This window comes from Nycticebus coucang, chromosome 1 (genome assembly GCF_027406575.1).
Source record: "Nycticebus coucang isolate mNycCou1 chromosome 1, mNycCou1.pri, whole genome shotgun sequence".
NCBI classification, from domain to species: domain Eukaryota; kingdom Metazoa; phylum Chordata; class Mammalia; order Primates; family Lorisidae; genus Nycticebus; species Nycticebus coucang.
The window spans coordinates 17,961,632-17,979,682 of NC_069780.1; the positions used below are offsets into that span (position 1 = coordinate 17,961,632).

Below are 18,051 nucleotides of genomic sequence, written 5' to 3' on the forward strand. Positions count from 1 at the left end.
TAGTTGTGAACCTTGGCCAGATTACACACTCTTTCCGAGCTGAGGATAATCATGGCACCCTTGCTTCTCAGGGGTGTTGTAAGGATTAAGTATCAATATCATCTATCTATTCTCTGGGATCAAATTGTCCTTCTCTATTCACATCCTTTGATAGTTTAATGCTAAATTTACCATTAACTAAAAAAAAAAAAAAAAAAAAAAAATGAAAAAATTATGATGGGCTCAAAAGACAAGTAGAAACAATCCCATAAATGTAAGCCCAACTGAACTGCTGTCTTACTCCCTGCAGCATTCCCCACGGCCACTGTGCTGCCCTGTTACCACACGTCCTGATGTGCTAACATTGCTAAAGGCTTCTAAAGACTTCAGAGTGTTGCTGTGAGAGGATTGGAGAGAAAATATACTGTTATCCTCAAAAAATGCCAAATGTTTCTTCAGTGTGTTTAATTATTTTAACATGTGGGTTGAGGCTCTGTCATGATCTGCAAAATATGGCGTATAGTCTTGACATCACGAATTAGAAGGGACGGTGGGTCAAAATGAGTCAGAAGGCACTGGAGCCTGAATGTTTCCAGCTGAAGCAGGGTGTGTTTGGGGAGAGGAGTGAATGAGCCATTCATTGGCTTACTAGCCAACCCGGGGAGCAGATTCTAGAAGAGAGATTATGGTTCGGCAGTGACACATCTCCAGCCTGAGTCAGTGAGCTGTTTTCTGGCTAGAAGAAATAGAGTAAGTTGGATTTGAATATCCAGTGGTTTAATTCCCTGTCAGTGTTTGCGTCACTGAGCAGTATCTCTGTGCCAGTAGGCCTTTGTGGCTGCAGATTTTATTGTTGTGAAGATGGTGGCTCAATGTCTATTTTGGTGGCTGTGTGGTGGGCCAAGAATTGGTTTACTGTAGAACTTGACCTGTCTGGGAGTAAATGGTCATTGAAATTTAAACGTTCCCTTTTGAGGCTTCTCAACTGTAGTAAAGAAAAATAGTAGGGGATGCTAGTAAAGGGTTTTGTTATATATGTCTGACAGATCAGATGGAGATGGTGTCCCATCAGGACAGTGGACAGGCTTACTAGTGTGTTGTGTTAGACCACACGCTGACATCAGGCAGGAAAGGCCACCATTGGCACCTGGAAAGCCAGGTACTGAGAGGCGGCTGTGGTCGCAGGTGATGTATCAGACCAGGTCTTGGCTTGGGAGGACAGAAGAGCTGGCCCAGTCCTGGCACCTGTACAAGGTAGAAATTTGGTCAGAGTAGAGTCTGAGTTGTCTTGACTTACTTTGACTAGGGGTTCCTTGTTTTTTGTAAAGTATAAAGACAGGACTGTTCCTGCCTGCGGCAAGGCTGAGTTGGGAAATACGTGGACATGGAGATGGTAGGATTATAGCATCTTTCTACTTACTTTTTATGGCAATTTCTCTGACATGAGCCTATTTTCAATTGCTTAACTTAAAAAAAAGTCTTTTAGGGTGGCGCCTGTGGCTCAAAGGGGTAGAGCACCAGCCCCACATGCCAGAGGTGGTGGGTTCAAATCCAGCCCCGGCCAAAGACTGCAAAAAAAAGAAAAAGTCTTTTAGTTTTCATGTACTATTTATACAAGCCATGTTTAGATCAAATATTAATAGCAGTTCCCTGCCCACCTTTCCCCACCCTTGAATCTCTTTCCCAGGAACTATTACTTCAACTCTTTTTGTTTTTTTTTTTCCTAGTATTTACCTTCAGGTGTCTTTGGGTTTTTTGTTTTGTTTTTGAGACAGAGTCTCACTCTGTCACCCTGGTTAGAGTGCCATGGAGTCATAGTCCACAGCAACCTCAAACTCTTGGGCTCAAGAGATCCTCTTGCCTCAGCCTCCCCAAAAGCTGGGACTACAGGTACCCAAAACAATGTCTGACAATTTTTAGAGATGGGATCTTGCTCTTGTTCAGGCTGGTCTTGAACTCCTGAGCTCAAGCATTCCACCTGCCTTGGCCTTCCAGAATGCTAGGACTATAGATGTGAGCCACTGCGCCCAGCCCTGTCTTCATGTTTCTAAATAATATGTTTATAATGTTATTTCTTGATTTTTTTAAATTTTGGACATAATCTATGAAACTTCACACTGGGGAAAATTGTAATCTTTACCCACCTTTTTTTCTTTCTCTCCCCAAGGCATTTATCCTTCCCCAAACAATCTTTTAAATCAATTTTGACTACTCCGTTATTAACTATGTAAATTATTTTTGTTTTGTTACATAACTTGATGTACTGTGATTGCTTTTCTTTCCCATAAAGCATTCAAGTTTTACTGAAGTTAATTACATCATTTTTCCATTTTGCATAGCAACCTCTCTACTTTCTGATAGAATTATATAACATATAATATTAATTCTATTTTTTTATTTTTACATATACATGTGTTTTTTTAGGTTTCCATTTTATTGCCTTCACAAAGTTAAAAAGGCTAAAAATTTAATAACAGTAACAACGTTTAAGATCTATAATATTATAATAATATAATATTAATTCCATAAAACTCATCAGATTATATTTGATTTTTCATCTTGGAGACATACCTCCAACTTTGCATTGTAAGCCTGCTACATAGCTGTCTTTGAAATGGTCACCACCACCTTCCTGTGTAAGATTCCTATTTCCTGGATACGAGTTCTTTGTTCAGGAGGCATGTCTTCCAGTAGCTTTCTGAGAAAAGCAGCATGGGAGATAAAATACCTTGGGAGCTCCATATGCCTGAAAACAGTCCCTTCTTCCCCCTCTCCCTACGTTTGATTTGTGGATGTTTGGGTATAGAATTCTCAATTGGAAATCAGTTTCCTTGAGAATTGTGAAGGCACAGCTCTTTCATCTTATGGTTTTTAATGTTGCTTCTGAGAAATCTGATGCCATTATGATCTATGTTCTATTGTATATGTTTTTCTTTCCTAGAAATTTTTCAAGTCCTTTTTGGTTTCTGAAATTTTAAGACAAATTTCTCTGAAGTAGGTATTTTATTGGTCATTATTCTGGTACTTAATAAATCCTTTCAGTGTGAAACACATATCCTTCAGTTATGAGCCATTTTCTTGTATTTCTTTGAAATTTTCTTTAAAATTTTTTTTCCTTTGTACGTGTCTGCAGATAAGACAGTTTTGTGTTTGTTTTGGTTTTGTTTTGAGACAAGGCCTCCCTGTGTCACCCAGGCTGATGAGCAGTGATCACATGGTAGCTCGCTGTAGCCTCGAACTACTGGGCTCAGGCTGTCTTCCCGCCTCAGCCTCCCAAGTAGCTGGGACTACAGGTGTGCACACGCAGCTCGTCCTTGAAATTGTCTACCTTGTGTCTTCATTTTCTCTTAGTTTTCAAATGCTGGATCTCTTTGGACAATTTCCTAATTTCTTATCTTTTCCCCTCTCTGATTTGTTCTTTGCTTTTTTTGTTCTATTTCCTAGAAAATTTCATCACTTCTAACTTCCAATTCTACTTTTGAAGGTTTTTCTTTTAAATTTACACTGCCACATATTTAGCTTCCAAGTTATTTTTGTTTCCTATTTTAATGATACTTTTCTATGCTACTATATTTCTAGTTCATGAATTAGAATATATTCTTTTATTGCTCTAAGTAAGGACTTTTAAAAAAATTTTTTTGCTCCCTGCATGATCTTTTTCTTCAGAGTTCATTTTCTTTTGTGTGCGCTGCTCTTTATCTTTCATGTTAAAATTTTCCTCATAAAAATGGCGATCCTTGGCTCGGCACCAATAGTTCAGTGGTTAGGGCACTGGCCACATGCACCAGGGGCTGCTGGGTTAGAACCTGGCCTGGGCCTGATAAGCAACGTTGACAACAACAACAAAATAGCTGGGAGTTAAGGCCGGTGCCTGTAGTTCCAGCTACTTAGGAGGCGGAGGCAAGAGAATCGCTTAAGCCCAAGAGTTGGAGGTTGCTGTGAGCTGTGACACCATGGCACTCGACCAGGGGCGACATAATGAGACTCTGTCTTTAAAAAAAAAAAAAAAAGCGATCCCTGTGGCCTTTAAGAGTGAGGAACTACATGTAGATGTGAGTGGGGCTGTGTACGTGTGGGCAATTCTCGTTGACTGGTGGGTAGCTGAACATTTCATTGAGGGACCCATGGATGTCACTAATCTGTGCGTCTTTTCTTTTGGGTCAGTTTTCCCAGAGAGAAATCCTCCTCTGCCTGGTTGGATACTTATAAGATTATATTCTATAACTGAGGGGAGAAAGGTGGTTAGGATTCTCTGTGTGTGTGTATGTGTAGGGGGTAGAGAGTGGGTTGCATTGTTCCAAGCAGAATTTCACTTAGTACCATTACTTTTAGGAATAAACCTCCTTTCCACTCACATTTGGGCCTCTCTACTTCAGCATCTCCAAATAGTAGACCTTCCAGCTTCTCCTTGGGTGGAGAAGCACCAGGCATGGGTGGCTGTATAGGTTTGGGGAACATTGGAGATGTATGTGCTATTATAGACATGTAGCTAAATCTGAACTGATAGTGCTTAGAGATATATAAAATTTATAATCTCTATACATATACATATTTAGTGGTTCTCTTTTAGAAAAACAAAACAAAACAAAACTGCCCAGGGAGAGAATTCTGTGTTAGTGTTTCTGGGCTGTACATTCACCTCCTTTGGTTTGGTTTCTTTCAGAACAAATTGGAGCTTTGGCAGATCAGCACATTATTCACGTGGCCTGTGGTGAGTCCCACAGTCTGGCCCTCAGTGACCGGGGCCAGCTGTTCTCTTGGGGTGCAGGGAGTGATGGTCAACTAGGACTCACGACTACTGAGGAATCTGTGGCAGTGCCCAGGTAAGAATGTCATGGAAAGGCATCTAGGCTTCAAATGTCGGGTTTTTTTTTTTTTTGCCGGGGCTGAGTTTGAACCGGCCACCTCCGGCATATGGGACCGGCGCCCTACTCCTTGAGCCACAGGCGCCGCCCATGGCTTCAAATGTCAATTGTTTTAAATGTTATTTCCTGCCGATGCTCCGTTAGACTATTTTTCTTTGTTCTGTTTTCTTCATTTAATTAATTGCTGATTCCTCTGTACTACTGCTTTGCCTAGGCCCATTATAGCACTTGTCACAAAAATTGTAATTATTTACAGAAGTGTATGTCTCCAGTTAAAAAATGTGAGTTAGCACTGTATGTTATTTGTTCCAATAGCCTGGTTACTCACACCGAGTATCTGGCACTCAATAAATGTTTGACTAAAAAGGGCATCTTTTTTATATCCGGGACTTATTAACTTTCAACTTAAAATTGCCAAGCTCAGTTACTCAATTAAGCACTTTAAATAGAATCACAAGGCTGACCTATTACTCTAATAATAGGCTGAATTACCTTAAGCATTTTAAACAGCTAAAATACCAAGTACAGTATAAAGTGATTCTTTAACACAAAAATGCTAACACAGTGGTTTTTGAAGCTCTTAAATAATTACCTAATCTAAATGTTGGATGCTTCAGCTGATATTTAGCAGTTGCTTCACCACTAAGAAAATATCCAAAATATTGAAGTTACTTTCAGTTGGATTTTTGGGGGGTGATGTCTCAGTTTGTTGAGGGTTCTTAAAAAAGAGGCTACCATTTTATTTCCTTTATTTAATTCTTGTTCATTTATATAACAAATATACCACATGCCCCTACTGCACTTATCACATAATTTGTAATTTTTCACTTAATGTCTGTTTTCATTACAAAGTTGTAAGCTCTTGTTGGCAGGAGAAGTTAATTATTCATTTTAACATCACCATTGCTAAGAGTGCCTGGCACATACATCGCTCTGTACAAGTGTTTAATAAATAGCTCCTCCTTGCCTCCTTAATTATTGTCCCCTTTAAAGGACACTATATTCTCCTTCCTCTTCCTCTATACCCTTCTTAGATTTTTGTCTCTTTAATCAAAAGCTGTTTTAAAGAAAAGAGGAACATAGACGTAAGAGTGATTTGATCCGTTTCCTGATTTAAAATAGGTAATGTTTTAAATTCATTTCTTTTCTTAAATTCATTTCTTTTCTTTTCTTTTTTTTTTTGAGACAGAGTCTCACCATGTCACCCTGGTTAGAGTGCTGTGGCATCACAGCTCACAGCAACCTCCAACTCTTTGGCTTAAGTGATTCTCTTGCCTCAGCCTCCGGAGTAGCAGGGCCTACAGGCCCTCACCACAACGCCCGGCTATTTTTTGGTTGTTGTCGTCGTCATTGTTGTTTAGCAGGCCCAGGCCGGGTTCGAACCCACTAGCACCTAGTGTATGCGGACAGCACCCTAATCACTGAACTACGGGTGCAGAGCCAAGATTCATTTCTTTTAAAAATTAATTTAATTTTGAGGAGAGAAGGAGAGTGATAGTAAGGAAAAAGGAGTGCAAGATTTTAGTTAAATTCTGTATAATATTAGGGAAAAGATTTATAAAATTAGTGACGAAAGTATTTCATTTGTTGATGACCAAAGACTCAATTAAGGTTTATTTTTTTTATTTATTTTTATTTTTTACATATCTTTTTTTTTTTTATTGTTGGGGATTCATTGAGGGTACAATAAGCCAGGTTACACTGATTGCAGTTGTTAGGTAAAGTCCCTCTTGCAATCATGTCTTGCCCCCATAAAGTGTGACACACACCAAGGCCCCACCCCCCTCCCTCAATTAAGGTTTTTAATGACATTTTATTTTTTTAAATGATGTAATCTGTGTTACAATAGCAATTTAATTTTCATTCATGTCTAAATTATGAATGATTTCTAAGGCTTTGATTTGTATATAGTTTATTATAACTTAAATAAATTCATTAATTCATTCCTTGGTATTAGAGAAAATAACATATCTTTAAAGTCAGATAGCCTTGGTTTCTAATACTGGGTCACTACAAAAGTATCGAGACAGATTGTTATGGTCCACTGTTTTGCTTCCAAGAAACACGGTTGACAGAATTCTTTCTGGTTCATGCATGCAAGTTTCAGCTTTCCAGCTTATCAGTGTGGCTGGGAGGTCTTCCTTTGTTTCTGTCTGCCCGTATTTTATGTTTGTTGATTTTTGTGTATCTCAAAACTTTCATAATGATGCACATATAGGGTGAATGACCTTGGGAAAATTGTTTAACATTTCTAAGGCTCAGTTTCCCAATTTAAAAATGAATTGTATATTGTGTGCCTCACAGGGTTACGTGGAGGAGAATGGGCTGAGTAGGTAAAACACGGCATGTATGCGTACTGTGTATGTCTCCTTGGCTCCACCTCGAGGGTGTCGTTTCCCTTTTGCCCTGTGACCTGCTTCCTTTGCACGATGATTATGAAGGTTATGACTAGGATAATGGTAATCAATAAGGGGCACTGTGGGGAATTTGAGTGGCAACTGGATGGGAAAAAGGGCTGTTTCTGCACAGCAACCTCTGAAACATGGTTCTCCAGGCAGTAGTACATTTTCCTACTTTTAGAAAATCGCAGCGTTCTACAGACTATGGATAAACACAACTTCCATGAGCATCCAGAGAATGACTCTGAGTGAAAAAAGCCAATCTCAAAAGGTTACCTACTACATGGTTCCATGTGTATAAAATTTTTAGAATAACAAAATTCTAGGAATGGAGAATTGATGAGTGATTGCCAGGGGCTGAGGACTGGGCGGGAGAGGAGAGCTTATTCACGTGCAGCTGGAGGGAGCCCCTCGCGGGTGGAGCTGTGCAGCATCTGACTGCAGTGGTGGGTACGTGGCTGCACAGGCCGCAAAATTCATACCCCAGAAGCAAGGGGAATGTGAGTGAGAGTGGCGGGTTGCAGCAGCAGTCACTATCTTGGGTGTAATAAGTATACTATAGATTTGCAAAACGTTACTGTTGGGGGGAAACTGACCGAGTGTGTATGGGGTCTCTCTGTGTTGCTTCTTACTTCTCTGTGGTCTGTCTCTGTGCTACTGTATAGTTATCTAATACAAAAATTAGTTCAGTTCTGTCTGGTACGAAATGCCTTAATGAGCTCTATTTTAAATTTTATATCTTGAGAAAATAAAGCATTAGCAAAGGTAGTATCTGTGACTCTGAATAATGCTCTGTGCGCCCCCCTCCCCCGGACATCTGCCTTCTGATAGATACCCTTCTCCTGAGGGGGGTATCCGTCTGACCCCTTTGTTCCCATGGCATAATGCATTTACTGCCGACGGACATGACAACTTGTCAACTAACAGAAAACAGGAGCTCTTCCCAGGCTGCCCAAGCACTGGATATGAAACTTTTCACTTAATTCTCAGAACCCTGTAAAGTAGGTGCTGTTCTTATCTCTGCTTTGCATGTGAGCAAGCAGAGGAGTAAGATTTGAAAAGAAACCATATAATCCTCCTCTTTGCTGTCCTAGGGAATTAGGGCTTTGGAGGTATTGGCCCTTTATTTTTTAAAAATTGTGGTAAAATACACATAACATAAAATATACTACTTTAACCATTTTTTTTTCTTTTTTTGAGACAGAGTCTCAAGCTGTCATCCTGGATAGAGGGCTGTGGCATCAGAGCTCACTGCAACCTCCTACTGGGGCTCAAGCGATCCGCTTGCCTCAGTTTTTCTATTTTTAGTAGAGACGGGGCCTCACTTTTGCTCAGGCTAGTCTCCAGCTTGTGAGCACAAGCAATCCACCAGTCTTGGTCTCCCAGAGTGCTAGGATTACAGGCGTGCGCCACCACGCCCGGCTACCCTAACCATCTTAACATGTATAGTTCAATAGTGTTAAGTATGTTCACATCTGAAGAACTTTTTTTTTTTTTTTTTGTAGAGACAGAGTTTCACTTTATTGCCCTCAGTAGAGTGTCGTGGCATCACACAGCTCACAGCAACCTCCATCTCCTGGGCTTAGGCGATTCTCCTGCCTCAGCCTCCTGAGTAGCTGGGACTACAGGCGCCCGCCACAACGCCCGGCTATTTTTTTGTTGCAGTTTGGCCGGGGCTGGGTTTGAACCCGCTACCCTCGGCATATGGGGCTGGCGCCCTGCTCACTGAGCCACAGGCTCCGCCCCCTGAAGAACTTTTTTATCTTACAAAATCTATTTCTAATAATTTGACTAATCTAGATGGTTTCATATAAGTAAATCCATACAGTTTTGACTGTCTGTGACTGGCTTGTTTAACTGAGCACAATGTCCTCTGGTTTCATCCATGTTGAAGTGTGCGCCAGAATTTCTTTCCCTTTTAAGGCTAGTATTCCGTTGTTTGTACGCACCACATTTGGTTTGGCCATTCCTCCAAGCGGTCACTGGGATGGTCTCTCCCTCTTGGCTGTCGTGAGGATGCTGCTGTGAACATGGGTAGACAGACATCTCTTTGGGATTTTGCTTTCAATTCTTTTGGATACATACCCGGAAGTGAAACTGCTGGATCGTGGCATTGCCCTTATTTTGAAAGCCGTTTAAACACCAACCACATCCTTAGGGATCACTCATCCGTAGCTTATTCCATTTGTTCTGGAGTTGGAGATGACGAGGTAGCAAGTAACGGCTAAGTGCAGAAGCGTTTTACTCTAAACAGTAACTACCTAAGAGGCTGGAGGCTAGTGAAAGACCTCATAAAATTATAGCATGTAAGATTATGCACAGTAGAACCTCTATAAGTTGACCACTCAAGGGACTGTAACAAACTGGTCAACATACGGAGGTCGTCAGCAGAAGGAACTTCCATTAAGTACATGTGATACATGTTTGGTCGATGAAAATTAGGTCAACCTAAGGAGGTGATCAACCCTGGAGGTTCTACTATATTTGATTTTAAAAAGTCTTTTAGGCAAGGTATTATTTATTACAAATGTTTTATTTAGTTGGGAATATTTCTGGTAGTTGTATTTGTGTGTGAATGCCCATCTTAAAAAGAAAGCTTCTCTCTTTTAGGTTAATACAAAAGCTGAACCAGCAGACAATATTACAAGTTTCCTGTGGCAACTGGCATTGCTTGGCTCTTGCAGCTGGTAATGTAACATTAAATAGATGCTAATGCTATGTTCATTTTGAAAACATTTCTCTTTGCATTTTTGTGTGACATTATCTAACTCAAAGCCTTTAATTAACTGGTTAGGGTCTGTGCATTGCTGTTGGACGTGACAATTCCAAGCTAGCATTTATATAGCTTTTCCTTTTCTCAGGGTGTGGTGGTAAGTGGGTGGTCATCATCTTTGCTGCTGCAGCTCTGCAGGGGAAGATGAGCAGAGGGAGGATCATACTTAGGTGTTCTTGAGCATCTAGAGCAGGCGCCCTCAAACTGCGGCCCACGGGCCACATGAAGCGGTGTGAATTGTATTTGTTCCCATTTTGTTTTTTACTTCAAAATAAGATATGTGCAGTGTGCATAAGAATTTGTTCATAGGTTTTTTTTTTTTAACTATAGTCTGGCCCTCCAACGGTCTGAGGGACAGTGAATTGCCCCCTATGTAAAAAGTTTGAGGATGCCTGATCTAGAAGATTGGTTTTTCTAAGCTACAACCTACTCTCAAGCTACATTCCACTATCAAGCTCCTAAATAAATGAAAAAGGAGGAGTTAAGAGAAACTGAAGCTAGCACATAATACTGAACTCTCTTTGGAATAGATGTGTGCTTGTGTGTCCTGCTTGATCATGTGCAGAGTAGTCCAGGTGGTCACAAGTGGTGACCCAGCCCAGGTGATCTGAAGTCTTGGGTGTTACGGTTTTATGGTGGTCAGAACTAGTTCACCTTGCTCATGTCCAGTAATTGGCCTGTTCAGAACTGAGTTTCCTTAAACATTGGTTATTTCCTTTGCATACATTTTGATAGTCTTTGGAGGGCAGTAAGACTCCCCTTGTCTCTTTGTTGTCAAAGAGACAAGTGGGAGCTTTGATTTTGGCAATGTCACAGCATGGAGTGTCTCTGCTCCTCTGCTCCTGGGACAGTGGGGAAACTAGCAAATGATCTTAATAACTAGTTAATTTTTATGTATTGAACTTGTATTGTTCTTTTGTAATGCCAGTTGTCTTATTCTTATTTCAGATGGCCAGTTCTTCACATGGGGAAAGAACAGCCATGGGCAGCTGGGGCTGGGGAAGGAGTTCCCTTCCCAAGCCAGCCCGCAGAGGGTGCGGTCCCTGGAGGGGATCCCGCTGGCTCAGGTGGCTGCTGGAGGGGCTCACAGCTTTGCCCTGTCTCTCTCAGGAGCCGTGTTTGGCTGGGGGATGAATAATGCAGGACAGCTAGGGCTCAGCGATGAAAAAGGTTGGTGAACTCTTGGTACCTGTAATGCCTCTCAGTTCAAAAGCCCATTCATTTGTTCAGCACGGGCTTCTTATGGAGACACTGTGTGCTACTCCTGTCTTGGGCACAAGGGGAACAGTCACGAACAAAGCAGAGGGCATCTTTGTCTTAGTGGAGACTGTAGTGGAGTGGGTAGAATCAAGCATCAAACTGGTAAATACCCAGAATGTCAGAGAGTTTGAGAGTATAGCTCCCTGTTTTACATAAGGTGGTCAGTAAGAAAAACTTGAGCAGCGCCCCGTAAAAAGTCAGGTAGGAAAGGAAATGTGGCTCTCTGGGTGAAAAATGTTCCTGTCAAAGGAAACAGGGTGTGCAAAGGCTCTGATGTGGGAAGAGGGGTGTGGAGAGAGCCGGGGGTCAGTGTACGCCCAATTAGGCAGGGCCCAGGGGCAGGGTGAGGATTTGGCTTCTTTTTTCGGGGAGAGGAGACTACACTGAGGGTTTCGAAAAGAGAAGGGATCCAATCTGACTTTGGCAGTAGTCAGGCAAGGAAGAAGCTGGAAGACCAGTTTGGAGATTGTGGAAGTAAAATTGGATTTTGAATGTATTTTGAAGATGAGACCAGTTGTTTTTGCTCATTGTTGAAATAAAAGCTGACAAGATAAAGGAACCACTTAGGAAACGAGGAAAACTGTATGTGTGTGCAGCAGGGTGAGATGTGGAGTGAGTAGAGTTGGAGAGTGAGGGGAAACCATGGATTAGGTTTTACAAGTTTTAAAAGTGAGAAATCTGATGGACGTCCGAGTACAGACAGACAGGAAGCTGAATATGTGTCAGGAATCCAGTGGGACCCAAAATTCATGCCAAGATAGTTTTACATATTTCATCTCAAAGGCAAATGATAGTGACGTTGTGATATTTAATTTCATTTATTTTATCCTAGATCGAGAGTCTCCGTGCCATGTAAAACTCTTACGTACACAGAAAGTTGTCTATATTAGTTGTGGAGAAGAACACACAGCAGTTCTCACAAAGGTAAAGGGTTGAGAGTACTCTGCTTTGTATTGGGAATGAAGTGGAAGATTATGCTCGATTATTGCTTGATTATTAGAATAGTGATGGTGTAAAACACAGTATTTGGGCTTGAACTTGAATGCTATCTTTAGCTTTTAGCTTCGTTTGATTGTTTTCCAAAGACGTAAAAAAAGATTGGATTTTTTCATGTCTGTATTCCTTTTTTGGTAAACTTATAGGTTGTCTTACTAACATAATAAAAATAGTTGAGTATAAGTAACTTTAAAATACAGTACAGGATGTATGTGTGTGTGTATGTGTGTATATATATAAATAAAATCCTATGTTCCTTTAAAAAGTCATGTAAATACATATAAAAAGAAGTAGCAATTTAATGTTTTAAAATTATCAACCTGTCTTTTTGCTTCCTACTAGTTTTATTATAGAAAGAAAACTTATTTTCGTATTGAGCAAATACTATTCTAGGTTTACTTTAAAAAATGCGTCAGCATTTGTTCAAATATAGCTAGTAAAAATCTGACTTATCGAGTTTATGGAGTGCTTACTTAATTTCTTACATGTGAATGATCATGTAAAATCATCTCATTTCACCCAAGTCCTTGTTTCTCATTTTTTAATGTTGTCCAACACATCATTGTACTTTTAAATGATTTAAAAAATTTACAGATAGCACACATTCCCCTGAGCAGAGCGATCTCTGTTCCCTAAGGATGTAGTCTTGAGATCCCTTTTTATTATTTTTCTATTTAATGAATGTACTAAAGAAGTGATTTTGGCCAAGTATCAAATGAGTATAGTGTTCTTGTGTAAACCATTTTGATAGGAATTTTGTATACACGTTTTAGAGGAATATCCTCAAGAGATAAAGTCATATTGTGTCTGTTCCTTGTTAGAATGGAGGTGTGTTTACTTTTGGTGCTGGTTCCTGTGGGCAGCTTGGACATGACTCCATGAATGATGAAGTTAACCCAAGAAGAGTTCTGGAGCTGATGGGTAGTGAAGTAACTCAGATTGCTTGTGGCAGGTGAGTGCTCCTCAGAGCTTCCGGTGTCTACTAAGACTCAGAATTGGGTCTTGCCTTTGTAGTGATGGAAAATGTGATTACACCTAGCTACTGTCTTCTTTTTTTCTTTTCTTTTCTTTCTTTCTTTTTTTTTTTTGAGACAGAATCTCTCTCTGTTGCCCTGCATAGAGTGCTGTGACATCATTGTAACTCAAAGCAGCCTCCAACTCTTGGACTCGAGCAATACTCTCCTCAGTCTCCCAAATAGCTAGGACTGCCACAACACACAGTTGATTTTTCCATTTTTAGTAGAGACAGGGCCTTGTTCTTGCTGGGGCTGGTCTCGAACTCCTGAGCTCAAGTGATTCTTCTGCCTTGGCCTCCCAGAATGCTAGGATTAAGAAATCTTAATTGCATGCATTCTGATGGTGAAATTTGGAGAACGATCTTGATAGGAAGAAAACGTTCCTTTCCTTGTTGAAAGGAAACGTTTTCGAGCAGAACAACAGAGATGTTAGGCTTCACTGGGACTAGAGTGTCAGGATGTGGGGAAGGGATGAAGAAAAGAAAGTGAGAGAATCCCAAAGAACTTCTTGGAACTTTTGCCTGAGTCTACCGTGCTTCTTCCCACTTATCCCAAAAGCCAAATGCAGAAGATCATTCCGCTTTTTCCATGACTTGCCATCCTCCCCAAGACCTAGAGGGTCAGAGAAGGGATAATATTGTGGAGAGCTGGCCACTGTAAGAAGTCACATATCGACATGGAGGAGGCCCTATAGGCACACACGTGGAAGGTAAAGTCAGGGTCTGAGTGTATGCTGATGAGTTAATTTAAATTATTTTTCCACAGACAACACACCCTAGCTTTCGTGCCTTCTTCTGGACTCATCTATGCATTTGGTTGTGGAGCGAGAGGTCAACTTGGAACTGGACACACTTGTAATGTTAAGTGCCCGTCTCCTGTCAAGGGTTACTGGGCCGCCCACAGTGGCCAGCTTTCAGCCCGACCTGGTAAGAGTATTCTTTATGGGAATTTAATTTTATTTTAAATTATGAAAACAATTGTTTATAGAATAGGTGTCTCAGTTTCTTTTGCGCTCCTGTAAAGAAATGCCTGAGGCTGGGTAATTTATAAAGAAAAGAGGTTTATCTGGCCCGCAGTTCTGCTGGCTGTGTAAGCCCCCTCCATCTGCTTCTGGAGGGGGCTTTAGGGAGCTTCCGATAAGGCAGAAGGTGAAGGGAGAGCAGGTGCGTCACATGTGAGAAGGGAGCAAGACAGAGAGGAGGTGGTGCCAGGCCCTCTTAAAGAACCAGCTCTCTAGGGAACTCATAAAATTCATTATCGTGGGGAGGGCACAAGCCATTCATAAGGGATGTGCCCATGACCCAGATATCCTTCCACTGGGCTCCACATTCAGGCCCAGGATCAAATTTCAACATAAGATTTGGAGGGGCCAAACATCCAAACCATATCAGTGTCTGTTATTTACCTTAAGGTCGTACAGAGGGAATGAATGTGAGGCATTTTGAAACATCATTCAACAAATGTTTGAGTACTTACTGTGTGTGAAGCGCTATAGTTGAGATCCTAGAGAGTAAATAAAGCATAAGATGTTGTTTGGTGCCCAAGGACCTTACTGGTGGAAGGGTATAATTTTAATTGTTATTGCTAATAATGATAGTTGACATTTACCGGATCCTTAACCAAGTTTCATTACAATGCTAAGCACTCAAAACCACCTAAGAACCAGGGGCTGTTATCTCCATAACAGACGGAAGGAATATAGATGAGAGAATTGAGTTTTAGACATTAAGTAACTTGCCCAAGATGACACAGATTCTGGTGGCAGGATGTGAACCCAGGTCTGCCTCATTCTGAAGCCTGCGTATTTTGTTACCTCTCCTTTGCTGTTGGTATTTTGTTCATAACGTGATGTCATTTCTTTTTGCTCCATTTTTTTTCTTCTCTTAAAAGTTAAATTGCCAAATACTCATCCCACTGGAAATGGGAGTAAGGTAGCTGTTACTGGTGAGCAGCTGCCTCATCTTGGGATAATAAATCTAGAGGCTGAAATGAAACTAGAGCATCATTAAAAAGAAGTATAGTTTAATAATTAATTTTGATTTAAAACTCTGTGAGGTGACACACTTACAGCTTCATTAGGAATTTTTTTTTAAACTAACAATTATAAGTTCCCTAGTGGATTGTGGATTATGAGAAACTTGAGGGATGCTTTCTTCCTCTTTGTAAACCTAGCATATAGCACAGGACCTGGCATAAACTTGTCACTCAGTAAACATTAATGGATGAGTATATGAGTATCAGAAAATGTAGTGGCACTTAAAATAGAAAATAAACAAGATTTTGTTTTGGTGATGTTCCCAAAAGCAAAAGAAGAGCTTGGTGTTCTCTTATCTGTCATTTGCAAATTTTCTTTTTTCCAGGGCTTTGTACTCACATGTGGGATACATGTGTTTAAGAAAAATACCAATTTAAGAAACTCAAGTGTTTCGTAGATCAATTTGAAACCACAATTTTTTTGGAGATTGAGGTCTTGCTCTATCAGCCAGGCTGGAGCTTGGGGATATGATCATAGCTCACTGTAGCCTCAATCTATTGGGTGCAAATGATAATCCTACTTCTGTCTTCTGAGTAGCAGCACCATGCTGGCTAATTCTGCTTATGTTTTGTAGAGATGGGGGTGTCACTATGTTGCCCAGGCCAGTCTTAAACTTCTGGCCTCAAGCATTCCCCAAGTCTTGGCCTCTCAAAGTGCTATGACTACAGGCCCGAGCAACCATGGTTGGTCTCAAGTCACAAATGTTTGATGTTGAATTATAACCTGACTTATGAGGTCATACATTTATGCTTGGATATTTGCCAAAATGATTTTATAACATAAGTAGGTACATGGCAATTTATTATGTAAATGCTGTGGTTTTAGGAACCTTCATGGTAATATGGGAACATGGAGGAAGGCAGAGGAATTCCAGGCAGAGGAAGTTGGAGCTGAGCTTACAGGGTGTGGGGGAGTTAGCCATGTAGAGGGCTGAGAGGGAGTGGGCAGTGGTGGGTGGCACAGAGGAGCATGATTCTGGGAGCGTCATTCAAATCATGCTCTAGGAAGTGCCGTTTATAGAGAATACAGTATGTGGGAGAGGGGAGAGGCACAGAGATAAAGAATACGTGCCTATTAGAAATAAAGGCACTTAGGAGCCTGGTGTGGTGGTGCACACCTGTGGCCTCAGACACTTGGGAGGCCAGGGTATGAGGATGACTTGGGCCAAGGAGTTCGAGTCCAGCCTGGGAAACATAGCAAGACCCCGTCTCTTTAAACAAAAGAAAAAGGCAATTTAGGGTCTTGAGAGTGTCAGCGTGGACCCGGTGTGATGGGAGGTAGAGCAAGGAGCAGGACACAGGGTCCTCGGACTGCAAAGCTTCTCTCTGCACTCAGATGTGGAGTTAGCCACGTTACTGTTGTGAATAGTGCTTGTTTTTTATTTCAGGTCAATGGCATGACAGAGTTATGGTGTGAAAAATAGAAACGAGGTCAGGATTAGCTGGCAGTAAGTAGGGAGGGAACAGAGTTCGAGTGGAGGATAGCATTCTATATATTTTTGTTTAATGGAGGTAGAAACAGTCCTAGGCAGACAGCCTGGAGAGAAGGTTTCCTATTTCTTGGACATAATTAAAATGGATAAGAAATTACTCTGAGGCATATTTTAGAATATTAGAAAAAGGAATCAAGGAGAAACTTCAATTATTGAAAACTGTGTTGTTGGAATTTTTTGACAGATCGCTTTAAATATCATATTGTTAAGCAGATCTTCTCTGGAGGAGACCAAACTTTTGTACTTTGCTCCAAATATGAGGTAAAATTTTCTTTTGACTATTACTTTGGGGGTGGAATAATGGTGAAGCGGTTTTTCTTTTAATAAATAATTACATGGTACCAGTGCTACTCTTTGTTTCTACCAGTTTTATCTTATTAAAATAAGCAAACTGAATCTTGAAGTATTTATCTCCATTGTTCTCCCATGAAGGGCCAGTAATTTTCCTGGTATTATAGAGTTCTAATTCATAATTTAAAATCATTCATTTATATCCATTTTTGTTCCAAAAGAAATTTAAGGAAACCTGGGAATTTGTGCTTACTTTGGTGTTAACTGGACTGTTCATTTCTTTCCTTCCCTGTTAAAAGTAGCTTGAGTAGTTGGCAACTTGGTGGGTTTCTTTGTTTGATGTGATTGAATGTATGATATGTATAAAAGAGATATCACAATTTTCAGGTGTCTTTTATTATAACTGCTTATGACATCACCCCAAGATTTCCCTCCCGTTGTCTCCTCGTGACAGTAGTGGAGAAGCCAGGAAGAACAATGTTTCAGTGTCTTCAACTTAAGGTAGAGCGTAGATCCGGGTATCTGTGATAGGGCTTGAGTTCATTCCACTCGTCCTGGTTGGGGGAAGTCAGCCGGAAGAAAGCTCCCCAGATTTATTTTCAGCCCTCACTCCCCCTATTCCGCACTTTCTCTTCTGTCTTCTCTTCCCTTCCCCACCATTCCTGCTGGCATTTGAAAGCTTTTCAAGAGGACCTGCTACCTATGGTGCTTTGATCCTTCCTGCCTTCTGGATGATAAAGGAATCAGAATGGGTTGGGAAGAAAATGAGAAACTGTGGAAACAAGGGTCCTGGCAGTCCTAGAAACTCTCCCCATTAGTCTGACCCTTTACCATCTTTACACACACAAAGTTCTTGTCTACTAGTGGCTACAATTCTGTGATTCTGGCAGAAAAGGTACTGGTGAAGGCGAGGCTGCAGGTTGGACAGCTGAAACTGACGAGGAG

At 40.9% G+C, this 18,051-nt stretch overlaps 1 protein-coding gene across 8 annotated transcripts in view; it reads left to right on the forward strand.

The window, feature by feature from the left end:
* HERC3 (HECT and RLD domain containing E3 ubiquitin protein ligase 3) overlaps positions 1–18,051 on the forward strand; it is a 131,752-nt gene that overhangs the window by 39,214 nt on the left and 74,487 nt on the right. For all 8 annotated transcript variants that reach the window (XR_008383023.1, XR_008383010.1, XM_053605139.1 and 5 more), the window contains 7 exons: positions 4,643–4,802; positions 9,854–9,930; positions 10,965–11,186; positions 12,109–12,200; positions 13,094–13,224; positions 14,054–14,214; positions 17,000–17,076. Coding sequence is in view for 6 of the 8 variants with exons in the window: in XM_053605139.1 (XP_053461114.1) it covers positions 4,643–4,802; positions 9,854–9,930; positions 10,965–11,186; positions 12,109–12,200; positions 13,094–13,224; positions 14,054–14,214; positions 17,000–17,076 (920 nt within the window). In the remaining 2 variants the exon portion in view is untranslated. The remainder of the gene's footprint in view (positions 1–4,642; positions 4,803–9,853; positions 9,931–10,964; positions 11,187–12,108; positions 12,201–13,093; positions 13,225–14,053; positions 14,215–16,999; positions 17,077–18,051) is intronic.